The sequence below is a fragment of the Culex pipiens genome, chromosome 2, assembly GCF_016801865.2.
Source record: "Culex pipiens pallens isolate TS chromosome 2, TS_CPP_V2, whole genome shotgun sequence".
Classification (NCBI taxonomy): domain Eukaryota; kingdom Metazoa; phylum Arthropoda; class Insecta; order Diptera; family Culicidae; genus Culex; species Culex pipiens.
Genome location: NC_068938.1, coordinates 61,247,002 through 61,273,688, shown reverse-complemented (window position 1 = coordinate 61,273,688; position 26,687 = coordinate 61,247,002). Strand labels below are relative to the sequence as shown.

General features: G+C 36.3%; 2 protein-coding genes across 2 annotated transcripts in view; both read right to left on the bottom strand.

The window, feature by feature from the left end:
• LOC120420604 (proteasome maturation protein) overlaps positions 1-26,687 on the bottom strand; it is a 308,647-nt gene that overhangs the window by 104,712 nt on the left and 177,248 nt on the right. The gene's annotated exons all lie outside the window — the stretch shown is intronic.
• Positions 57-24,865, bottom strand: LOC120420614 (NADH dehydrogenase [ubiquinone] 1 beta subcomplex subunit 10). The gene is made up of 5 exons (XM_039583690.2): positions 24,713-24,865; positions 24,559-24,656; positions 24,095-24,230; positions 368-507; positions 57-304 (listed from the first exon to the last, which is right to left on the bottom strand). The coding sequence occupies exons 2-5, from the start codon at positions 24,644-24,646 to the stop codon at positions 180-182; spliced, it is 489 nt and encodes a 162-aa protein (XP_039439624.1). The 5' UTR covers positions 24,647-24,656; positions 24,713-24,865; the 3' UTR covers positions 57-179.

Here is a 26,687-nt window from a genome sequence, read left to right as displayed (position 1 = left end):
TATTTTCACTTTTTCAGCGATTTCAGGATTGTGACATTTAAATTGAAATAAACCCACCAATTTCAGTTGTTCTTATATTTACACAATTTCATAAGAAATAACCAAATTGTTTCAACTACCAGCCAGCGCAGCGCAGTGCAGGACGACACTCTTTTTCGCTTCTTCATTTTTCCCCCCAACTAATGCTCCTCCTCGGCCTGCTTCATTCCGGAACCGACCGGTCCGTGGCGTCTCTCCCAGACCATGCGGTGCTTCTGCTTCATGTACGCAGTCTTGGCGTTGGCGTAACCTCCGAGGTCACCATCTAGAGAAAATTTATTTGGGTTGTTTAAACTATGTAGAATTTTATATGATTTGTCAAACTCACACTTGATGAACCAGTTTTCCGCGGCCTTCTCGTACTGGTCCAGCAGGGGACGGCACTTGCGCTCGTGGTCAGGCTGCTCGTACAGGACGCAGTCCTCAAAGCGTTGGCGCAGAATGTTCAAGATTTCGTTGTCGACCATCCTGAAAGGTAGAATAAGTTTCAAAATGCATTAACATGAGCGATATCCATCGGGAAACTCAATTAGGACAATAATCGTTTGTTTGGATGACTCCATTCAAGTGAATAACGTTACAATTGGTTGGCGAATCGGATCAAGTTCAAAAATAAATAAGCTTATCTCTAGTGCAGACAGAAGTAACCCAACAGGGGAGGAAAATAAGGCAGACGAGAGTAGTGTGTAAATTGGTTACCTCGACAGAGTAAATTAAACATCCCGGCAAAGTTGGACAAAACAGAAAAAAAGAAACGTTTTATGGAACCAGCGTCAAGTCATGGACACGCCGCAGTTCACATGCCCGCGCGCTCAAATAAACAGTCAGTCAATTTCGAATCAATCAATCTGGCGCTGCTGGAGCAACGAGCACGGTCCGGGGGCGTGAGTGACGAGCTTGGGTTGTTTTCGTCCCTTCTCTAAGTCAATATGTATATATTTTTGTGGTTTTGGTTCACAAACGATTGCTGATCAATTAAATATGAATCTATTTGTATTTGGCGGTCAATTCATAGGAAGTCAGTAATTGTTTAAACATTAATTGTAGTCCCAATGTAAAACTATTTTTGAGTAGAACTAGCCCGAAAAAGCATTCTAGAAGAACTTGTGGGTAGAATACCCCTTAAGTTTTTTTTCTTCAAATTTTAGTACACTCATTAAAGCGGCCAGTACTACTGCGTTACATTAACCGCATGAGACAGATTCTTTTAACGGACTCACAGAACTAGCAGGTGAGGAAGAAGGCGTGGAAATATCGTTCACTTGAAAATTTCACTTTGGTCGCTGACTTCATTCTTCAATTCTCGAATTTTTATTTTGGAAAAGTCCAATAAACAAAAACTTTATTTTTTGGATTTTGGTTGTTCTAGAATAACCTTGACTCAAGGCGGATTCAAAAGCACTCAAAAAGCAAAAAAAAATGGGCCTTTAAAAAAACTGTAAAATTTAAGACCTTGTGCACTGATTTTTTATTGATTTTTTTTATTTGGATTAAACTTTGTGAAGAACATTCTGGCTGGCTATCAAAATATCCAAAAATCTGTAACTTGAGAACAGATTTTCTGATCGTTTAGGTGTCTTTGTCAAAGTTGTAGGTATTGCTTTTTAATCTGTAAAAGTCACTACCACCTCAAAAATATAGAGCATGAGCATGAGAGACCACCCATGGTTGTCCTTCTCCGTTGCTGAACAGGACCGTTATATGCTATCAGCACAATCAATCATACACTTCAACGATCTAGTGGTGTTTCCCTTATCAACAGCATGCATGAATGCGCTGAAAAGATAAAACACCAAGGTCGCTGAAACACGAATGTGTGCAAATAGGTAACAGTCATTGGCCACCAACGGCGCCCGCCATGTCAGTTTGTAGATCTCGAAGGAACGGGACGGGACAGGGTGGGTTCTATACGATATCCACACCCCCGCGTGTGCCGGAAAACTACTTCTACTTGGGATTTTGTTAGTGGGTAAGGGTAATGGCCAGGATTCAACATAGAAGATGATGATGTGACCCAAATAATCGTTATTTTTTATTAGATAGGGGAACAGCATCTAATTCCAGCGTGCCTCTAATGTTGCCATATCAGCACTTTGACATTCAATTACAGCTCGTAAAATGCGTTTTCAACTGAAATCGAGTAATAAATAGCTCAATAAGAAGTGAGCAAGCAAGTTTCTATAAAAAGTTTTGCAAAATTAGTTGTTTAAATAGTGAAAAAAAAACCTGCCAAACATACGAGAATTTTCCCTAGTTTATATATTATTCTCAAGGCAAGCAATCGGATGCTGCTGTTGAGAAAATTCCCGTTTATTTGATATGGCATTATATGAATGGTATATATCTTAGGCAGCCGGCTGTGGAAAGATAAAACCAATGTTATGTTTAATTATTTAGAAAGATATTAAAATCCGCGTAACACTGGTAACACGAGTTGATGCTAAAAGATTTACGTATATGAATGATTTATCAGGCCATACTTAAAACATTAGGCGGGATTTTGTATAATCACGGGGAGGAATGTCTTGAAACCTCAAACGAATTATCTCAACAAACATTACCGGATGGACTACCACCTCAGAAAATATAGATCAGGAAATCTCATATAAATTTGCTTATAACACAATGAAATAAATGAAATTTTTGACTAAAAAAATAAAACTTTACAGCCTACAAAATTTCAAAAAATTCTATTTGCTGGAGTCAAACTTTTATGGTATTTCAATATTTTGATAAACTCAATTTACGAAATGTCAATTTATCTTTTACGAATAAAACCGCTCTCTCAAATAGCAATTCAGATTTTCACAAGCTTTTGATCAGCTAGAACACTTGTCTAGAACCTGGTTAAATATCGAAACTTTTTTTTATTGGGCAAATTTGTTTTAAACGTATTTGAAAATAACAATTAAAGATTAACCTTTAGTAGAGCGAAACCAGAAAAGCTTCCCAAATATAATTTTAAAATCAAAAATTTAATTAATGTGCTATTTAAAAAAATGATTGCTGTCGTCATCAAATTCTATACAAATCCGTATCATACGAAATAATCTGTACAAAAACCCGCTAAAAGGGTCGAAAATCCGTCAAGAATCTCAAGAATCAAGAATTACTAACGAATCTAAATGGAATAATGAGGATTAATTGTAATAAGTCAAGGATTACTTTTAATTAACCAGAATTACTTGGAATTACCAGAAAGGCCGTTGAAAATATTTTTCAAAGTTTATGCCGTCTTTCTTTTCAAAATCAGCCTGAATTTTTTTTTCAAAAAACTTCGCAATTCGCAATTTGCAATTTTCAGTGTAAGAACGGGCCTTGACCGATCTTATGCACTAGGTTCCCGACGAACACGCACTGCCCTTACACCTACATCTTACCCTTGCTCTGAGTCAGTACGAGCAGCACGCTAGAACACGCTTTGAGTGTTCGTGCCAGGCATGCACATCTTCTTTTCCGGTTACGCATTTTAACTCGGCCGGGGGTGGTACATTACGTAGGGTTTGATGTAAGTATAAGCGCCTAACCATTTATAGTGTGCCTACCAATTTTCATTAAAGCAAAAAAACTGTTTAATTTTTAGTTTGAATTTAAAAATTAATTATTATTTACTGTGTATTGTTTTCTCCTGAAATCTTGCCTAATGTTGAATCGTGTTTATCTGTTGCTATTTCTTTTGTCGCGGTGTTTTGTTACAATATTTTGATCCTAAGCATTTTAGAAAAGTTTTTCAAAACTACAATAGTAATATTTGTGTTAATCCTCTAATCATTCCATAAATTGAGTAAGGGCTCGAACCTCACTTGCTTAAGAAAAAGGTGAAGTTTCAAAACAATGAACAGTGAAGGAAATATATTATGTAAAGAATCTATAGAAAGATAGTAATTTATGAAGTAGATAAAGAAATTAACAATAGTTAATAAATAGAGGTAACAAACAAGCTAAGATTGTTTTGAGGGCAATTTACAGGGAAGATGCGAAATAATTCAAATAGATAAATAAAGAAAAGGCACATGATAAACAAAATTGACATAGCTGCCAAATTAAGGGAAAGCAGACAGTTTGTTAAGAGAATCAAATATGTAAAATCGAAATCAAATGGAGGATAGTAAACAGAAGCCGTTTTAGAAAATCAGTGAAACAAAATAAAAAAAAAGACAGCTGTTAGCTGAAATGGAAAGAAGAGAAACCTGCGATGCTCAGGTACATCAACAGCAGTTGACTCAACATACTGCGAATCAAAACAATACCGTCTACAATCACAAATTACTTCCCTTTCCCACATTGACGCGCCGGTCAAAGGTTTACGAGTCGTTTCCACAGGCCACCAGCTAGGTTACACCTTGTCATCATGATGACTAAACCAAGCCAACGTGGAGGTAAGAAAATAGGACACTTGCAAGGAACCAGAGCCATGCTGTTTTGTCTAAACAGCACTATGGATGTAGTTGGGCTCCTTCCGGGATGTTCCTCGCCTGGGTGTCAACCGACGCGTATCATCAGTATCATGAACCCTTGGCCTGCAATTTTAAATACATTTTCTTGCATTTAAAATCATATTTAGCATATTTAGGCTTTTGGTGAAATTACAATTTACAGTACCGCGAGATTTTGAAACCTAATGATTGCAAAACAACTGGGCTGGTATAAAATTCATTTTATAACACTTTTTTTTTTCATTCAAATGATACGATGGATTGTAATTTTTTTTTGCTTGTTGAATTTTGGAAGGTTGAAAATTTGAATGGTTGAACATTACATCTTTTTTGAGTAATTTTACCTAAATGATGTACAAAATATGAAAATTTCACCAGTTCTTGATGTAAAATTACATTTCTTTTTTTAACCAATAATCTGTCACCAACCTCAGATGTAGTATTACCATTATTTTTGTTTTGCTTGAAGTACTAGTGCTTTTAGGGTGTTGATTGGTTTTTCCCCTAAAACAAAAATGTAGTTATGTGTTTTTTAATTTCATTTTAAAAAGTTTAAAACATAATAATTATTGTATTTATTTTTCATGAATTAATGAAAAAAAAAACTTTAATTACTGCGAAATAACTAAGTATTTTATTGATTCACTGTGGAATTACTGAGTGATTTCGGAATAATGAATTACTTGCTCAAAATTCGAGTGATACCGAATTACCAGTCTGGCACGATGCTGGTAACCCAACGTAGAGTTGATTTTTTGAGTGACGATAACTCTATGCAACAACTATGGTCCGATTTTCAATGTAAAAAATAGAAAAAAAAAACGAAGTTGACTTTATAGCTGTCGGCCACCATTGCTAGTACTTACCACTAGTGTCTTCCTTTTTATCTACAAGGACTTCGCCGCCCTGGGCTCCTAAGTGTATGAAAGTATGGCACGGAGCGACGGCGCCGAATACCCATATTTACACAAAGAATTGTAGAGCGCCCGCCGCGGGATTCAAACCGTCGACCTCTGGATTGTGAGTCCAGTGCGCGGTCCGATTGATCCACACGGGCGGGATGTAAATGTATGTATGTACGGGCGGGATGTATGTAAAAAATAGAAACTATCGTGAAATTTTTCGTTCTTTCGACTAAGAATATTTTCAAAATTTTCGAAACCCTCTACAACCCAACCCCGCTTCTAGACGGGCTTCGATTAAAAAAATCGCCAAAATTCCATTTTTCAACAAATTTGTAGGTTTTTAAATAGCATTGGAAAGAAGAACTCTTAAATTCTTTGCCAATGTAATTTTTTAGGGGTCAACTTTGGCTGTATTTTTTACTAACATTTCCTATATTATAAGTAAAAAGAAGTTTGCAGTAATTTTTATAGTGTCTCAGACTGTGCTTCTTCTTTTTTTACAATTTAAATGATAATGGTGCCATTCTATAGTAGAAAATGTGAAAACAAGCAATAAAAATGATCAAGTGACTGTAAAACCATGAAAAAATTAGATAGGCAAAATCTAATGATAGGAGGTGGTAGAATAGGCCAAATACTACCAAAAACAAACATAAAATAAACAAGATAAATGCAAATTAAAATACATAAAACCAAACAAGAAAAACATAAAACAAGAGAAGTTAAGTTTTTCGAAGAACAAAACGGGAAAAATAAAAATTCTCGAAAAGTAGAGGGTTGAGGACTCAATTCATTTTTGCTACCAAAATCGCCACCGAATCTCGTAAACATGACGATCGGCTGCAATCCAAATACCACTGATAATTAATTAAATTAGTCAATTCGTTGTCAGCATGATTCTATCGAATCGAGCTAAAGTTGATCTGTGGCCAGAAAATGAACACCAATTGGCATTTCGATACACCACACACAACAAAAACCTTCAACCATAATTTGCTGCAATTTTGTCTGTTCTGAAAAAGCAGTAAATAAATTGTAGCCAAATTTGCACACCTTTCGATGTCGTCGTCGTCGTAGTCGGCTTCGTTTGCCAGATGCCCCCTGCCAGCCAAATTGGAGCCACTATACGGGGGATGTCAGCAGCAAATAAAATAATCGTTTTGCGTTCGTTCCGACTGATTGTGTGTTTATGTGGCGATCCACCCACTCGGTTCGGACTGAGGAAGAAGAGCATAAAACTCCTCCACGCGCATTCAAGTGGGGTGGTGGTGCAGTAAAAATACACAACCACCATCGCACAATATTTTGGAAGAAAATTGGTGGAAAAAAATTAGTACATTTCTCCAGCTGTTGATTCTGATCAAATATTAAATTGAATGCATAAGTAGAAACTTCCATCGTAGAATCTTTTAGTTGATGCTATATTATGAAGCTAAATTTAAATTTTCTTCAAAAACTAACACTGATAGGTTAATAGATCTCGATCCCCGAATAGACTAAATATGTTTGCATTATTTTGGCCAGAAATAAACTGCGAGCGCCGGTGTCGATTCGAACCGCTCTGGACGATTATCGGAATGTGGTTGAGATTTAGATTAAAATTGGTCAAATCTTATGCAGCAATTGACAAAATGAAAAATTTAAAAAAAATCATTTCCAGCGCCAATTTTCTTGCCGTCTATTCACAGTGGATTTCCTTTGTTCTTAGGACCTTTTGAAAAAAATATGCAGAAATCGCGTAATTTGAAATTTGATACTATGTTTTGAAAATGTTGCTTCTGTTTAGAAGCTCTTTGTTGAATAACATTAAGCCGTTATTTATCAAAGTTTATGTCAAAAGTTCGACATAAAAAAATTCCATGATGAAAAAACACAAATTCAAATATTTAAGAATGGTTTTGAAAACATAGGAGACATATATCAAAAAAAAGTTGAAAGTTTCCTGATCTCAGATAAATGTCAGATATTATTCGAAGGTTTCGTCTTCCTCAATTTTTTTTCCAGAAAATCTGAGCCAAAAATTAATATTGCATAAAATAACAATACAGTACTTGTTCAGTAACTGGGCTGAGAACGTAGTCCAGTTACCGAATGCTGCTCGCTAACTGGGCTGGTTGAAAAATGACGAGGGGAACAAAAAAATAAAATAAAAATTAAAGTAACTCGGAAATACTTCCAGAGCAAACCCTCGAATTTTCCTTTGAACATAAAATTTAATGACAACTGAAAAAATATGTTTTATTTTTGTATTTTTTGTTTTTGCATCCACTGACCTCCCAAGCAGCATTTATTGTCGCCAAGCCTTATTTGCAACTAATTCAAAACAATCCAATATTGCTCAGGCAACATGTACGCAACACTCCTGGTGACAAAAAAAGCGCACGACAACAACGCGATTGGCAACAATAGCCAGATAGTTGTGAACGTGTTGCAGCAACGTTTCCTATGCGATGCTAAGTTTTGTAGGAGAAATCGATGGTGTTGCAACAATGTAACAAATATGTTGCAAATATGTCACCATGGTGGTGAAATTTTCGGTTGCTTGACATCAAACGTGCAGCCGAAATGATTTCAAGCGCAACAAAAATATAATTAATTTCTGAGTTAATATGTTTCCGCTTTGGTTTCGCTACAAAACAAAAATGGATAAGTCTCGAAAAATAAACCTGTCGCATTTTTTGTCGACAGCAAAAACAATTGTTTTTCTTAAATGTATAGAAGGTTATTTCCATGGCAATTCCAAGTTTACCGAGTAGAATTGCATTCTGCTCAGGATTTTTTCATGCGCTCTTAATCTTTTTAAAATTTGCTGTTTTTTCTGGAGCCATTTTAGTATCAAAATTAAAAAAAGTTGGCTAAAATATCTGAAATTATTTGGGCTTCAATCCTAGCTAGGCAAAATGACAATTCTGTAGCAAAAAGTTACACAAAATGAGTTAAAATAGCTGAAAATTGATTGTTAAAATATGTTTTTCCAATCAACCATCATGGCGCTTTGTATGCACAGTAGCCTGTCCCATTTTGAGGTCATGTCGAGGAATTTCAGGTGCTCACTTCTTAAATGATAGATTATGATGTTAGGAACAATGTTTTCTTAGACAAGAAAAAATAATAAAATACTTTCTCGCACCCCCTAGTCGATTTACTGAAAAAAGTCACTTTTTTGAACAAATTTTCTAAAATCGCTTGGAATCAATACAAAAACTGTTTCGATCAGGTGTGTATTATCTTCAAACGATAGGTTTTTGTCCATAGATTAAGATGCACTATCAATATTGGACGAAAATTTAAGTTTTTGGACTCTCCCAGGCGGATTTGTGTCGAAAAAATCGCATTTTTTCGAAACTTTTTTCAGAAATGTTCATTTAATTTAGGGTAGCCTATTTTTCCCAGTGAAACCAATACATGCAGCTTGTAGGAAATTTCATGGCGAACATTTTTCCCTCTGAGAAAATGCAATTTCGACACTCCAGAGCCGAAATATTTGAGTTTTAGTGAGGAAAAAAGTGCCAATTTTCAAAATTTACCAGAATTCAGAAGCAAGGCCTACTAATTACACGATGTAGCAAGCATATGTCTCAAAGGTCAAGGTATGCTTTTTTATAGTAATTTTGGCCGCTGAATCCGAATCTGAAATCAAATTTCGTGCAAACAGTGATTTTTTGGAGCTACAACCTTTTGGAATGTTATTTGCGTGTTTAAGAGGCAGTTTTTGTAAATATTGCTCGGTTTGTTGAAGCACTTCAAAATGAGCCATAGACATCCAAGATTGGTTTAACTTTTTCTCATAGCTTTTGCAAATTACTGTTAAAAATTGTTTTTTTTTTAAACCTCAATATATTTTTGCAACAGCCTCCAACACCCATACTCTTTTAGTTCAAGTTAGGGAATTTCATGGACTATCCAGGTTTTTAAGCGAAGATGGCGTTTGAATGTTGAACGTCCGAAATGTCAAAATCGCGCAGTAGCACCAACATTAGAAAAAAAATGCGGCTGTCATGCCATGGCACACTTTTTTCGTGATGTTGGTACCACTGCGTGATTTTGACATTTCGGGCGTTCACCATTCGAACGCCATTTTCGCTTAAAAAGCTGGATAAGCCTACGGTAATAACTTTTTTGGCCAATCGCAGTTTTTCTCATAGTTTTTCGATTTTTCTATAACAAACATTTTACAACGTTAGTTATTGTCCTGTAGGCATCCATAGCGGCACTTTGAGTTCTAGTATTAACTCATCAAACTATCGATTTTATGAAGAGTAAAGCGTTTTTTATTTACTAATTTTGAAATTTGCACGCGTTATCTAAATTGTACAATTAGTAAATATATACTGATAAGTCCAGCCCATAGCACTACTGCTCGGTTGGCACGCGTTCGATTTAAAAAACTTTCTAACTAATCAATAATTTATCTTTCCGCAGCCGGCTGCCTAAGATTTAAATTTTTCAACCGATAAACAAAATGCTCATGGTCACATCACTGCCACTTGTGAATCCTGACCTCATACCCATCTACTAACCCCCTCAAAACTCATGTGATACTTTGTCGGAGAAGCAGTCGATTGGGCGGTCTCTATCACTCAAGTATCGGACTAACATTCCCATCCACTTCCCCGTGACTCTACCACTGGTCGTGGCCGGCGCCGGTATTGATCAGCATGATAGGGGCCTTTGAGAAGTTGCGAAGCGAGGAAAGATAGCACCCACTCATCTTCCACGGCTCGTGGATGTAGCTTCTGGAGGTCCTGGTCAATAACGGAGTAGCAACTGCGGGTGGGCACCTATGCTTATGCTTATGCTTTGTAGGCATCCATAGCGGCACTTTTTAGTCTCACTTTTGTCATATTCGAAATCCTCGGAAAATTCAAACTTCAATGCCCGTTTTACCCCACTTCCCTTTGTCTTAGAGGGCTCATATTTGGCATGAGTTCATCTCATGTATAGACAAACAAACGCTGAAAGTTTCATCCAAATCGGAGCACCTCGATACGACCTCTAGAACAAACCGAGCAATATTTACAAAAACTGCCTCTTAAACACGCAAATAACATTCCAAAAGGGTGTAGCTCCAAAACATCACTGTTTGCACGAAATTTGATTTCAGATTCGGATTCAGCGGCTAAAATTACTATAAAAAGCATACCCTGACCTTTGAGACATATGCTTGCTACATCGTGTAATTAGTAGGCCTTGCTTCTGAATTCTGAGAAATTTTGAAAATTGGCACTTTTTTCCTCACTAAAACTCAAATATCTCGGCTCTGGAGTGTCGAAATTGCATTTTCTCAGAGGGAAAAATGTTCGCCATGAAATTTCCTACAAGCTGCACGTATTGGTTTCACTGGGAAAAATAGGCTACCCTAAATTAAATGAACATTTCTGAAAAAAGTTTCGAAAAAATGCGATTTTTCCGACACAAATCCGCCTGGGAGAGTCCAAAAACTTAAATTTTCGTCCAATATTGATAGTGCATCTTAATCTATGGACAAAAACCTATCGTTTGAAGATAATACACACCTGATCGAAACAGTTTTTGTATTGATTCCAAGCGATTTTAGAAAATTTGTTCAAAAAAGTGACTTTTTTCAGTAAATCGACTAGGGGGTGCGAGAAAGTATTTTATTATTTTTTCTTGTCTAAGAAAACATTGTTCCTAACATCATAATCTATCATTTAAGAAGTGAGCACCTGAAATTCCTCGACATGACCTCAAAATGGGACAGGCTAATGCACAGGGGTGTATTCAGGAATCTTGATTAAAATTGGGGGTATAAACATTGTTGTATATGGATGTCAAAGTTTAAACAAAGAATCTGTCATGCTTACGTCAGTTGATGTTTACATTAGGAACGAGCAGGATAGACTGTTTGTTTATACTTCGGCAATGGCTATATTAAACTTTTTTACTTGAAGAAGTTTTCATTGGGAATGAGAGATATTTCAAGTCTACCATACATTTTCACATCTGTACTCACGCAAATAGAAATATTTACAATAGATTGTTGTGAACGAGAGTTAAGACAAGTTTAATTGATAAATCTACAGTGATTATTGATTAAATCTTCTTGACATAAAACGAGGTAACACAAAAACCATTTTTTTGTAATAGTTGTCATGAATTTATATACGATAATATAAAATAAATTTTGCACAATTCCAACCAGTTTAAGACCAATTAATTTACTTTGGAAAATATATTAATTCCATATTTAAGAACAAAAAATTATATATTTCCTTTGATTTGTTTGTATCAATTCAAAACTAAATACAAACAAAAAATTCTATTGTGAAATTTTATACAAAAGCTCATGCAAAAGGGTGGGTGCGCATTTTGAAAAGTTCAAGGGGCTCTCCTGCCAAATATCAGCGCATTTGCAGGTAAACTGGCTGCGCGCATCAGGGTTAAAGTTTACAAGGGATTTACTATGGGAAATTTCGTCTTTTTGTGTAAACGCTCCTACAGGTCTGAGAAAATCAAACGGCAACTTCTGGTATGGTCAAGCCTAATGGCCTATTTACAATCACTTTTCTTAGATAATTGAAACTTGACGTACGGATTGAAAAAAATCTAAATCTACGGTAAGTTGACCGCAAGTTTTCTAAGTTGATTGTAGATGACGGTCGTAAGTTACGTGCTTTTCTAAGTAACATATCTTTTTTACTTTACTTAACTATTCTAAGCTAAGTGATTGTAGATAGGCCATTAGAGGAATGGTTTGGAGAATACTTTTCACACAACCAATGCGCCATGGGTTTCCTATGTACATAGGACATTTTGAAAAAGTAAGCGAGAATTCATTGTACCTAGAGCTAGCGCGATATGTTAGGCAGATACCAGCTACTGGATATCAAGGAAACGAGAGGAATCACAAATCCGCATAAATAATTTCAAGACTGTTCAGGTGTAAACCGAAAACGCGATCAAAAATTTAAGTGGACGAATAAGGCTCTTAACTGCATATTTATTTGTCGGTGTACAGGACGCCGTACAGTTTAGTCATTTTCTGGCGTACATTTAGTTTTGAAGCCCAAAACCAGTTAGGCCGTTGCAAATATTTTTTGAAGTTTATGTCTCTCGACTGTGACCAAAGTCGAGGGAGGGGTAAAAAAATTAAAAAGTATAAACAATGAAATTAAGAGCCATGGTTTCATCATTCAAATGAAAAAAGTGTTTTAAAATGCATTAATACACCTGTCCAGTTGCTTTGCCATCATTTGTTTTCAAAATATCAAAGTATTGACGAAAATTTTATTTTTTGCGAAAAATAAAATTTTTGCGGTGCTGTACATTGGAATTTCAGAAACATTGGAAAATATTTGCACTGCCTTATTGAATTGAAAAACAAATCTCTTTCAAATTTTATTTTCTTGATTTTTGTGCATCTACATCAAAGACCAATATTGTTTACTTTTTACTCTTTGGTCTGGCAGTCTTGGTCTGACAGATCGTTATTATGAATGAAGCATAAAACCTATTAAAAAAAAATTGATTAAATGTGATAAGATTTCTGAATCATTTACCCTCAGTACGTCCCTGCTTATGTCTCTTTGTGCAAAATGTCAAACTTCACTCCTGTTGCAGCAACGTTTCAGATATGTAGCAACTTAGTTGAACATACAAATCGAACACCCCAAATTGTGTAACGTTGTGGTAACATAGTGGAAACATAAAATTTGCAAACATTTCATTTGTCTAGAGAACTGTCAAACGAAAAAATGTTCTCGTAATCAATCATAATTTTGGCGAGAGTCAACAATATTTAACAAGAACTTGAAAAGAATTGTGTATGGTAGGTGTCGAATAAAATTTCTGGATGTTGGATGGTTCTTGGTGGGTGGTTCCCCTCCCCATTGTAAAAGGCAAGTGAGACGAGGAACCGGGGCGCGGGTACTATCAACTTTAGGCTGATTTCGGCTCTCCTGCACCCCACGGAGGATGTTGCGTTGGGTGGTGGATTACGTACTGGGGTCCGTGTCGGAACCGGGAAAAAGTCTTGCCAGGAAAACTGATGGACAAGGCTGCCCACCGGCGGGAAGCTCAGTGGCTACCGGTGAGCTTTTTGAGAAGCCCAAGTTCCCGCTTTCCGTGTGTGTGCAGAGAGCCGACTTTGTATCCAACTGCCGAGTTTTGAAGGTCACCCGGAAAATCACACGAATTAGTTTATGATTGATCCGGAAAATTCTCCTCAGCATAATAAGCCGAAACATTTTATGAATAGTTGAAATGTTATTTATTATTTTATTTGCCTGTCGATAGTCAAAGTTGTGTTCATGCCACGGCAAACGATATTGACAGTAAGCTTTATCAAGAAAACATTGCAGCAACTAATTCGCAACATTCGTCGCTCAACATGAAGAAAGTTTATTTTTGTTTCAACATTGGTACAATAATGTCACCGAAACGTTGCATTAACAAACAAAATCAAATTGTTGCCCCAGCAAATAATGGTAACTATTTTATGAAGAGCTTTGTTTCGATGTTACATTTTCGCGAATTGCAACATTGTTGCTCCCTTGTTGTAACTTAATTGGACTTAGACGTTTTTAGCATGTTGCGCGATGCTGCTAGAGCGCTCTAGATATGATCGTTGCTTTGTAATTGTTTTTTGACGTTTGTCTGCTTTTTCAACCGGGCTAGGGTACAAAATCCCTGGAAACAGACTTTTCAACAAATTTGAAATTTTATGCTTTCTTTCTAAATTTTTTTTCAATGTATTCCCAAAAAAATGGTCTCAAAAAGTTAAGAAAATGTCTGCTTCTGCTTGAATTTCGGGAATCCCCAGAGTTTCCCGGAAAATTGCGGGTTAATATGAAATATGTTTTTATGGAAATTCTGTATTTTTTCCGGGACGGAAATTTGGAGCTTTAATCAATTGTTTGAAAATTTTACCGGTTTTATGTGAATTTGCCAAGGTTTTTTTAAAATGTTATTTTTATCTGGGGTCAATTTTGGGTTAACTGTTGCTGTGTGTTTCACCAACATTTCCTATATTTTATGTGAAAATAAGTATACAGGAATTTTTGTAATGCCCCAGACTATGCCACCAAGCATTTTTTTACAATTTACAGAATAATGATGTTATTCTATTACAGAAAATGAGAAAAACAAGTTAAAAAAATTGTAAAGTCTCCGTAGAAATATAAAAAAGTACTACAAATAAGAATGTTAATGATTGGACGTGGTAGAATAAGCCAAATAATATCAGAAACATACATAAATTAAAGCCATTGCAAGTTTTATTTAAAAAAAATATTTTAAATTATTGACATAAATTGAATTTTTTATTCAAAAACTTGTAAAACTGACTGTATACATTGTAAACGCTTATTTGTGCATTTTTAATCAAATGTAGACTTTTTATTCCATAAACAAAAAATTTGGGGCTCAAGATCATTGGTAGACGTAAAAGTTTAGGAAAGAAAAATATTTTCTTAAATTCATTGATATTCTGTAATTTTCTAATGCTAACATAACTGTAATAATGCACAGAAAAAAAAGATGGTTATATTCATCAGCGAACGATGGTAGATTGTGTGTCCAAAAAGTGTAATATTGCAACAGGAACCGGCGATTTTTAATCAGATTTTGGTTAATTTTCATCAGGTTTGCATTTTTACACATTTGTTATGTAATATTACTCAAAAAAGAGGTGATATTCAACCTACCAAATTGGAACCATCCAAAATTAAACTTTTTTTTCTGTGTGTATAAAGCATTTTGCATGACATTTTGTTTTTAAATTTCGAAATCAGGCATGATTTTTTCTGTTTTCCTCCTTGAACTTGGCCAGAGCCGAGCGACAAAACTTTAAATAATATTTGCCCCAACCTAAACAAAATAAATGCAAATTAAAATACAAAAAATTGGAACAAGAAAAACATAAAACAAGAAGAGTAAAAAAATAAAAATAAATAATTTAAAAAAAGAAACAAAAAAAGTTAAGTTATTTGTACAACAACTTCCCAAAATGACCTCTCAAACACGGTAAAACTAAAAATAAATCGAAAAAATATATTGGAGAGTTCATAAATTTACGCATAAAAAATGGAGATGGCTTGAATTGATTTGAGAGACACTATTTTTAAAAATTAAGAATGATTCCAAAAAAATCAAGCTCATAATGGCTTTATCTTAAGAAAAATCAATATTCGATCAATACATATTTTTTTTCATTTATTTTTTATCAGTTTACTCAAAACAAACTCGAATATTTTCTTATTTAGATTAAAAAAAATGAAATTTGAAAAGCTATTTGCTTTAAGATAACACATAAAAATTCAAACAAAATGGTGGCTTTGATTTCAATTTGTTTCAAAAATACGTGCAAAATCATATAAAGATGGCAACATGATGACAATATTCGGAATCTATCTAATTCGGAATTGACAAACGTGTTAATCTTTTTCGGAAAATTAGATTTAGAATAGATATTTTTTTTTTAAATTGTATGCCCAAAATTTCAATTTGTCCCACTATCCCTACCAGCAGCGGCGGGAAAAAGCCGCCATTTAAAAGGGACGATACGTAAATATGTATCGCGATTTGAGAGTAAAAACTCGTTTCGCCGATTGGCCGATATGTATTCCGAGGTTGGACAAGATCGCCACCACCACCACCGATCTGTGGTCAGTTCGATTTGGACAGCCGATTCGGGGCAACCGGTGGGGATTTTTCTGCTTCTTCTTTAAATTGCTGAAATTTGGTAGAGTTTTATTTTTCCTAATGAAAATTTGAAAGTTGACTTTTCAAAAGGTTAGATTTGCTGGAATTTTAAGAATTTTCATTTAAAGGATCAATTTATTTTCAGAAACTGCATGAGCTAACCAAGAGAAAATAATGGCCAATCCACCCAACCCAAAGCAGTACACCAAGTACAGCAAGAACACCTCCGATGGCACCAAAGTCCGCAGCAAGTGCCTGCCGGTCCAGCGGAGCGTCTTCCGGCTCGGGTCCGGTAATCTGTTCTACCTGATCGTCATCAAAATCTTCACCATTCTCAACAACATCGTGAACAAGTGTCGCTAACGATATTTTTCAAAAAGAAGGCTTTGTCTTAATTTGCTTTTTGAAGCAGTCACGAACTGATCAGTATTTGCTCCTCATTAATGTTAATTAATTAAACAATTTGTCGGAGACGATTAAGGTTAAGCATTTTAGTTAAGGGCAGGGCAATGAGTGATGACGCATCAAGGGATAGGCGGCACTTGGCGCGGGATCAAGCCGCGAACGATCGATCAATTCTCCTCGGGCGAGTGTTTTGATCGGCTGCATCACCACCGCCAACAAGATTGAGGCTGTACCACCGCGCGCGCAGAAGGGAAGTAAAGTGCAGTTTTGTTTTATTGGTGGGGCAAATCGGACGCGCCGCGCTAGTAAACAGTGCATAACTATAAGCCGTTAAAAATAGTGCAGAATTGTGGTGCGCAAAATTCGGTGAAGAACCTTGCAAAGTAAATTTATCGACAAGGAGTGATTTGCGAGATCGAAGTGAATAAATGTGTTTTGTAAAATCGTGTGTGTGTGTTTGTGTTTTCCCCTACATTGCATTCCCCAAAATAAGAGTGATTTTAATTATTTGTAAGCTTGCTTGATTGAAAACATTTGCTGAGGAAGGATTAAGAATTGAACATCGATCCAAAGTTGCACTGGGGGACGACGGCCATGCTCTTGTTTTACAACTTAACTTACCCAAATTCAAAGTTACTCAGATACCTAATGATGCTAAATAAGTAACTTTGTTTAAGTAAGCAAAAGTTGCTTGATTACCAGCGTGACGTAATATTTATCAACTGAACAAAGTATATCCTTTCTCAGCCTATTTCTATTATCGGCCAATCAGCACTTTGATCATGAATTACAGCTTTCATAAAGTGTATTTGACTGTTCCAAAGTAATAAATAGCTCAAATAAAAGTGAGCAAGCAACTCTCCATTGTTGATACATCTGAAAATGTTGATTTAATAGCGGAAAACGGCAAAAGTGAACGGCTTAGAGTGATTAAAATGGATATATTTCCCCTAGGGGAACAGCATCTAATTCCAGCGTGCCTCTAATGTTGGCAGGTCAGAACTTTGACATTCAATTAAAGCTAATTAAAAGCGTTTTCAACTGAAATCGAATGATAAACAGCTCAATAAGAAGTGAGCAAGCAAGTTTCTATAAAAAGTTTTGCAAAATTAGTTGTTTGAATAGTGAAAATCAGCAAATTGGATGGAGTTAGGAGCGAGAGCTTAACCTGCCAAACATACGAGAATTTCCCCTACTTGGTATTTTTAATATTTTAACGTGAAGACTTCCATCATTGCCACGATTTTTCGTTCAAAGATATAAATTTTGCGTCGCTATCAATATTTTGAAAAAATTCCTTTTACAAGTTTTTAAGAATAGTGCCCTACACATGCTGATTCCTTTTGGTAAAGATTATCCTATTCCTTGCAATGTTATGGAAATCGTCATTAATCAATGATTACCAACTAGGACGTCAATGATTGTACCACAAAATTATATAAATTTTGAAACACATTTGATTAAGACCAAAAATTCTTTCAGTGGCTTCAAGAAGGCAACAACCGGCACATGCTGATTCATTTTGGTGCAGAAATTCGTTAAATTGAATTTTGTACAGAATATTTTAGAGTGATGATCAATTTTCTTAGAAAATGATCAACGGCTTCACCTCAAACCATTCCAGAGCACATTACTAAGGGTGCGCGACATTTCGCTGAATGTCGTTTCGCCGGAGGTCATTTCGGCGAATAGGACGTTTCGCCGTATTAACAAAATGTCGTCCAAAGCTATATAAAATGGACACAAATTTTATTAAAGGAAATACACAGGAACTACCGATACATTCTAAAGTTTATTTTAATCTTCCGCTGCCATCAAGGAATTTATAGGGGTTGTGCAGAATACAAAATGAGAAATACTTAAAGTATTTGTGGAATCTATATTGTGATATGCATATAATGAATTGTAGCCTTTTATCATTTTATTCTCATATTGACGAGAAGTTGGGGAACTATACCCTTTCTCAGCCTTTTTCTATTATCGGCCTATCAGCACTTTGATCATGAATTACAGCTTTTATAAAGTGTTTTTGACTGTTCCAAAGTAATAAATAGCTCAAATAAAAGTGAGCAAGCAACTCTTCATTGTTGATACATCTGAAAATGTTGATTTATTAGCTTTTAGTTTTTTCATTCATAGATTTTTTTTTAATTTCCAGCATATATTTGTTTTATTTCTGTGAGTTTGTGCATTCTTTAAAACAAGAGCATTTCTTTTAATTTTTATCATATAATTTTCAATACATTCTGTCAGTTTTTGCATTCTTAGTGTTTTGAAGCGAATAATTTTCATTATTTCTTTGGGTTTTTGCATTCTTTAAAACATAAGAAGTTCTTTTAATTTTCAAGTGATGAATAACATTATAAAGGTTAAAGTCACGTAAATCAGCTAAACAACAACAACTTTTAATTTTCAGAATATAATTTTGCATTATTTCTGTGAATTTTCAGTTATTTTAAGATAATAATTTATATTATTTCTGTGAGTTTTTGAATTCAGTTCTTTTTATTTCAGCTTATAAGTTTGAATAATTGCTGTTAGTTTATGGATTCTTTTATTAAAAAAAAAATTAAATTATTTCTGTATGTTTCTGCATTTTTTTTTCAAATGTGACCAGTTCCAAAGCAGTTCTTTACTTTTTTTTTTCTAAAAATATAGTTTTATTATGAAATAAAATGGATGTGTACCACAACACAGCCTTCGAAAACAACCCCTCCCCCTTTCCCTCCCCACAACAGCGTTACTTAATAAAAAAAAAACGCTCCCATACAAGTGTTGGAAAAGTGTTGGAAAAAGTATTCCGTGTGTTTCAAAATGTCTCTCTTGAACGCAATTGAGCACCATACTGTTTTTGGGAGAGTTGTTAAGGACATCCATCAAATAATAAAACATGAATTTTGTAAGTACAAAAATGAGAAAACGCAAGTTTTTCCATAGTAATTTCCATAAAAAAAATCATTCGCTTTACGCCAACCGTGGGCTTAAGCAATCGCTGCCAAATTTTGGGAGGTTTTTGGGACCCTAAAAGGGACCCAACAAATGTGTTGCTGATTGGATTTTTATCATTTTAAAATTTCCCATATAACTAGATTCCACCCCATTATACCACATGGTTTTGTAAAATCGACGGCAACATTTCAAAAGGCATCATGTACATTCTGACACTTTCTGGGTTATTGCATATTCTGAAAGTACCGTAAACTGGGGTGACTTTGATAGCCCGGGGTGACTTTGATAGGTTTTTCAAATGCCCGTCAAATTAATATCAAAACATTTTTGAGAAGTTTGAGTATGTAAGCATTAAGGGATAGCTTATTATCGAACATATCTTGACTTTTTTTTGATAAGGTCCGATAAACAAAAGTAAACATTGAGTGTATCCCGCTTACTCCGATGGACTTTGACATAAGGTGTGAAAGGGATACACTCAATGTTTACATTTGTTTATAGGACCTTATCAAAAAAAAGTCAAGATATATGCAAAAATGTGACGGTTACATTGGATGTATCAAAATTAGTGGCCAAATCAAATTTCTATCAATGTCACCACGGGCTATCAAAGTCACCCCAGTTTACGGTACTCCTAATGAGCTACCTCTCCACCAAAAATGAGCAAAAGTTACGTCAGTAAAGTCTGTTCAATAATGATTTAAAATAAAGCAACATAAACAAAATCTCTGACATCAGCATTTCCTGTTTATATAGCCCTGTCAACCTGTCAAATAAAAGACGACATGAACCTCGTGACGAAAAAAAAGCATCATGAAAAAGACTTCATGCCAACGAAAAGCGAATCATAACAAAACTTCCCCTCCACTTGCAAAAGGCGCCATGTACATTCGGCGAAGAAAAACGAATCATAACAATGCTTGCCCTCCAATGACAGCAGGGTGATATACTGCCGTTCTACGCATAATTGTCCCATGTCAGTTTTGGACGATTTTGACTTTATGACATTTTTAAGTTTAGTTTGATGTGTACTTTAAGAAAAACACATAAAATCTGGCACTTTGTTCGGAAACTCATTAAAAACAACATCAAGTCTGTTTGTCCCATCGTTAAACTTCTACGCATAATTGGGTACTAAAGCCCTATGTCAATTTTTATGTACAACGGTAAAAAACACGATTAAAAACCATTTCTGATCACTTTTTTTCATTTTTATGCAAAAATTTTTTTGACAAGACAACATTTTTTCGATGGATCAACTATGGTCCCCTTGGAACGAGCTGTCAAGTAGGAGCTTTTCTGTCAAGAAGGACCGTGAGGATAATTTTTCAAAATTGATTTAAAAATCCATTTTAAACTCTTTGTGGTCGTACAAAGGGTCATTGTACTCAGAAAAATAAGCTTTATCGCTGTAAACAATAATATCAGCAATCTAAGCTTCATTTTAGGACCCAATTGTCCCACCAAGTATTTTCTTACACGGAATCATTAGTTTTACTAAGCATTATGTCTTGTTTACCTGTTGTATAGCAAGAGAATCATAAATAAGGGTGATAAACTGCTAACTGGGGCGATTAGGGACACATAGGGCGAATAGGAACTCACGGGACAATTATGCGTAGAAACACAGAAATCGGTCAAAAAAATTCAATCGCGTTTTTCTCAGTTGCACTTTTTTGAACATGGGACAATTATGCGTAGAACGGCAGTATAGACGTTTGAGATTTCAAAAGAAGTTGTGTTAATGTTTTATGTTTGTTTAATGTTTTATTGAATATGGATGATCAAGTATCAATAAAAGCAACGTTTATCATCGTTTGTTATCATTAGAACATCTTCTTTCTTTTATATTAAAATAGGAAATGAAAAATAATGCTCAACATTCAAATGCGTTTTCCTCAAAACGCACGGTTTGTACATGATGCTTTTTAAAATGTTAGCGTCGAAATGTCTGTTCAAAAGTCTGTGTATATTTGTGCATTTATCTAAAATTCAAATATATCAATTTTAAGTCATTGAAATCCATCATAAATTGCGTTTTTAAGCATTTGAAGACTAACGAAATAAATTTCCGTTGGTATATCAACAAAAAATTAATTTAATAAAATTCGCAATTTTCAGTGTAAGAACGGGCCTTGACCGATCTTATGCACCAGGTTCCCGACGAACACGCACTGCCCTTACACCTACATCTTACCCTTGCTCTGAGTCAGTACGAGCAACACGCTAGAACACGCTTTCAGTGTTCGTGCCAGGCATGCACACCTTCTTTTCCGGTTACGCATTTTAACTCGGCCGGGGGTGGTACATTACTTAGGGTTTGATGTAAGTATAAGCGCCTAACCATTTATAGTGTGCCTATCAATTTTCAGTAAAGCAAAAAACTGTTTAATTTTTAGTTTGAATTCAAAAACTAATTGTTATTTACAGTGTATTGTTTTCTCCTGAAATCTTGCCTAATGTTGAGTCGTGTTAATCTGTTGCTATTTCTTCTGTCGCGGTGTTTTGTTACAATGTTTTGAACCTAAGCATGTTATTCAAAAAATTATCAAAAGTACAATAATCTAATGTTATGTGTGTGACTTTGATCATTCAATATATTGAGTAAGGACTCAAACCTTACTTGTTTGAAGAAAAGGGCGTAGATTAAAACAATAGACAATAAAGGAAAAAGCATACTACATAAAGTTCGCTACTGAAAGAATAATTGTATGTTGAAGGAAAGAAGAGTAAAAGCTGTATGAAGTAGATTAAAAATATAGGCAATAATTTGTGAAAAAAGCTTTGTGATAAAGGATAAATAATATCATATAAGCTTAGATAGCATTAATGACAACTTTAGGAGCCGATTAAAATAATATTTTAATTAATAATTAAATTAGACAATGAATAAAGAATACATCAAATATGAACAGGAATTAACCCGAGAATTAACCTCGTTCGCATATTAAGGAGATCAGTTTTTGTTAGGGAAAACACATAGCAGTTAAAACTGGCAAATTGAGTAGAGGAGACTTGAAAGATAAGTGAAACAGAACTAAAGTAGTTGGAGATAATAAGAAGAGATACTCCGAGTTGCGATGTTCTAGGTACATCCACAACAGTTCGTTCAACATGCTGTGAATCAAAACAATACCTTCTACAATCACAAATTACTTCCCTTTCCCACATTGCCGCTTTATAATGTAGTCCATGCTCTGCAAAGAAAGGGATGTTAGTAAAATATAAACACTTTAAAATGATGATACAGTTACTTGCGGGAACCTGAGTGACATCAGGGTTTCTGATGTTGTTGCTGTTGTCTCCAGTGTGATAATATCACTCCGAAGTGGTTGTCGTGGTGCAATCGTTCTCCAACCGTAGGCCCAGACACGACATGAAAATGAAAACAAACAAAAACAAAAACAAAAAGATGCATTAGTATATGAAAATAAGAGAAACAAAGGATCATGCAATCAAAATAAAATGGTGGATAGTAAACAGAAGCCGAATTAGAAAATCAGTAATACATAATAAAGAAATAGAAGATAGATAGTAGCTGAAAGGGGAAAGAAGAGAAACCCCGTATTGCGATGTATCAGGTACATCCACAACAGTTAACTCAACATGCTGTGAATCAAAACAATACCGTCTACAATCTTCCCTTCCCACATTGCGCATCCCTTTCTTTTGGCCGTCTCGACTCTGACCCTCGCTGGTCAAAGGTTTACGAGCCGTTTCCACATGCCACCAGCAAGGTCACGTGTTGTCATCATGATGACGAAACCAAGCCAACGTGGAGGTAAGAAAATGGGTAACTTGCAAGGAACCAGAGCAGCTGTTTTGACCAAGATCAACTAACAGCACTACGGATGTAGTTCCGCTCCTTCCAGGATGTTCCTCACCGGGTGTCAACCGAAAAGGTATCATTTCACCCTTGGCCTGCAATTAATTTAATAAAAGTTTTAAAAATCTGTCCACTGCAAAAAGAGTTTGGCACAATTTCAAATATCTGTGAAACACAGACAAATCTGGCATCCTTGGGCTAAGGGATCATGTCCTGAAATGCCCGGAAAATGTGTAATTTTGTTACATCCAAATGATCACTTCTAAAAATTGCATAGACTTGAAGAAATAAATTAAAAAGCTTCTTGAGCTAGTTAATTTTTCAAAGTATTCGTCAGCTGCTAAATAGTTGTTTCAACGACAGCTTAAATTAAGAAAAAGTTTTAAAAAAGACATTAATAACCGTCCATGACCACATCCTTGAAAAATTCTCGTAAAATAATCAATACAAACAGACACAAATAATAAAATTCCTTGTATTGCTGTAAACAATTCACAATTTCTCTCTGGTTCAATACTTTCCGGCCGGTATTTACAACGTGTTGATCTGCAATCTCTCCTTCTACAATTTCACCTTCAATTTCGTGTTGAATTTTTTCTGTACACACAGCAAATCTGCATTTTTATAAACATGTTAATTTCTTCAACAGGAAAAGCAACCGGCAAAATAAACAAATTGTGGCCATCAGCTCGTAAAAAGAGACGCAGATAAACAAAGCAAATCCCGACCGCAGCACCAGAATGTACGGAGAATTGCGCTGGAGACAGAAGGCGTGCATCCGCGATACGATTTTCACCATCGTGGCGCTGCTTTGTCTCATGTGTTGTGCAATTTAAAATGTAGCCAAAAGATACAATGTGTCCCGCACTTACTTGTCCCGCTTGAACTGGTTGTTGGCCTCGAAGAAGCACACCGCGTCGTCGGTGTAGCACTGGTCGATGGTCGGAACACGGCGGAACTTCTGGTGGTACCACGGGTAGGTCTTGCGGTTCGGCTCGACGACCGATTCTGTAAAAACACAAAAGAATTGTAATAAATGCTGATTGTTCAAAATAATTTGATGTTTTATTTAATTAAGAAATGTCCATTTTGCCCCACTCTCTCTCGTTTGTTTTGGTTTGAAATTATGAACAAGCAGGCGGTGTCGAATCCGGCAGGTTAGGAGGAATTATGTAATAAAATAAATCAGCTTTCTGAGGCTAAATTAACACAGGACTACCAACTAATAGAAGCAGTTTTCTTAGTAGAAGATGTACAAACAATTCCCTAGCAATTGAACAGCTTTTACATTAAAATAAACCCATTTTTCCCAAACTAAAAGAATCATAAAACTTACCCCTGAACCAAGTCACAGGGCCATCGACGACAGAGGCAATGGAGTTCATGAAACTCTCCAGAGGGTTGCGAGCTGGTGCTTCCGGCATCGTGGAAGGGCTAAAAGTAACTTAAATTGCTTAAAAAAGAAGGAAAATTGTTAAAAAAAATCTTACAATTTTATGAAATTTTGTTCCTTTGAAACAGCACCGTATCGAGAAAACACACCAACAACAACAACTGTCAGTCGGTGACAGAAAAACTCTGCTACAACTTTTGAACAGAGCGTAACCTCAGCCAAAAGCAATGTTAAGCCCTATCGAAAAATTACTGCTAAACTGTCAGGCGGATGAGGTTCGTTTCCAATTGCATTCTGTGGAAGTGTAGGAAGAGCTTAACAAATCTATTATAGGGGATTGTGGGCAGTGGGGAAAAAAGTGAGGAGTAAGATTTTCTCGGGAATTTCGGAAAATCGCGCGATTACCCGCCCCATAGAAATTTGAGCCGACGTTCTCAACGATTTAGTCGGTTTCAGTCTGTTGTATCGACCGACTAAATCTACCGACTAATCGGTCGTTTGTTTCACCGACTCTTATGGGAGCTTAACACAGGGATCGACCTACTAATCGGTAGTCTAAATCGGCCGACTGCAACCGACGAAATCACCTGATTAATCGTACATTTAAACGGCGTTGTGGATGAATCCGGCCAGCCGGATCAACCGGAATGAACCTACTGCCAAGTTCACATGCGCAGGCTCTTCCAATACATATTTACACAATTTAATCAGTCTAGTCGTAGGCCGATTCTGTAGGGACCGATTTAGTCTATCGATGATGATCATTTCGTCGGTTTTGAGAACTGTAAAATTTTTATGGGGCGTGTTTTATTTTTCGATGCCAGGATGGACCGTCGGGGTCGGTGGTGTAGTGGTAAGCGTGGTTGCCTCTCACTCCAGTTGGCCTGGATTTGGTTCCAGTCGGCACCAGTGACTTTTTTCGAGACGAGATTTTCCTGATCACGACGGGGAGGAAAATGTTGGCCCCAGTCCAACCTAGAAGTTAGGTCATTAGCTCAGTCCAGGTGAAGGAGTCGTCTCCCTGGGTCTGTAGGGTCTTCGTCTTTCAAAATAATGTATACATCATGTATAAATATAAAATCATTGATCGGGTAATAATAACCCGAACAGATTATTCCATACTGAAGCGTGTACTTGGTTTTGACAGCGAAAAAAGTAGCGCGTGTTTACGTTATTAGGTTTTACAGCGTGACGTCACGAGCGCACACGCACACACATGTTTAAAGAGACACACGTGCAAAAAATGTAAACAGTGCAGCCAAGCTGTCAAATTTCTAACCTCAAAACCGAGTCGGCGTAAAACCTAATTAGGTTTTACAGCGTGACGTCACTAGCGCACACGCACACACATTTTTACAGAGACACACGTGCAAAAAATGTGAACAGTGCAGCCAAGCTGTCAAATTTTCTAACCTCAAAGCCGAGTCGGCGTAAAACCTAAAACGCAGTTGAGAGTGAACGTTTGGCGTGAAAGTGCGAGTGTGATTGAATTGTGCTGGAACCGGTCTGCGGAATCCGGAACAGGACACGACGGAAGCGGACAAGAGGTCAGTGGGTGGTTGGGAGGTTAATGATCGGCAGCGATGGTGCTGCGTCCGGAACGTCGTGTCTCAAGGAGTCCCGGTTGCGACTCTACAGGGTCCTGTCTCGGTAGAGTCGCTGAGCGGCAGTTTGACTCATAATCCAATGGTCGTCAGTTCGAATTTCGGGGTGGATGGGAGCTTAGGTGTAGAAAGAGGTTTGGATTGTCTCCGTTTCAAATCTTCGGACCTAGTTTCGATTAAGAATTTTGTCATTCACCTCACACCAGTGTTGCAAATGAGTGATAGAAATGCTATCAATAGATTATCTCTGCACCAAAAATATCCGAGAGTATAGCGGCCGTCACTATAGCTTGTGAGATCTCTTCTTGTGTCTTGTGATTCCCAGCGATGTCATTCTCTCTCTATCACTCCTCCTCTTTTCCTAGACTATGCGCTCTCACCGCTGAGTCTCTCAATCTCTCCGAAAACTGCAATGAGAGAACGCGAGATGGTGATTAGGAGCCGACCACGCATGACGTCCCGTTAAAC

Bases quoted from the DNA above. Each gene is read 5' to 3' on its own strand.
- LOC120420614 (XM_039583690.2), bottom strand. From the start codon at position 24,646: ATGCCGGAAGCACCAGCTCGCAACCCTCTGGAGAGTTTCATGAACTCC. The intron at 24,231-24,558 runs GTAAGTTTTATG...GTGTTTTTACAG, and splicing joins CCCTGTGACTTGGTTCAGGG to AATCGGTCGTCGAGCCGAAC. The intron at 305-367 runs GTGAGTTTGACA...AATTTTCTCTAG, and splicing joins GGAAAACTGGTTCATCAAGT to ATGGTGACCTCGGAGGTTAC.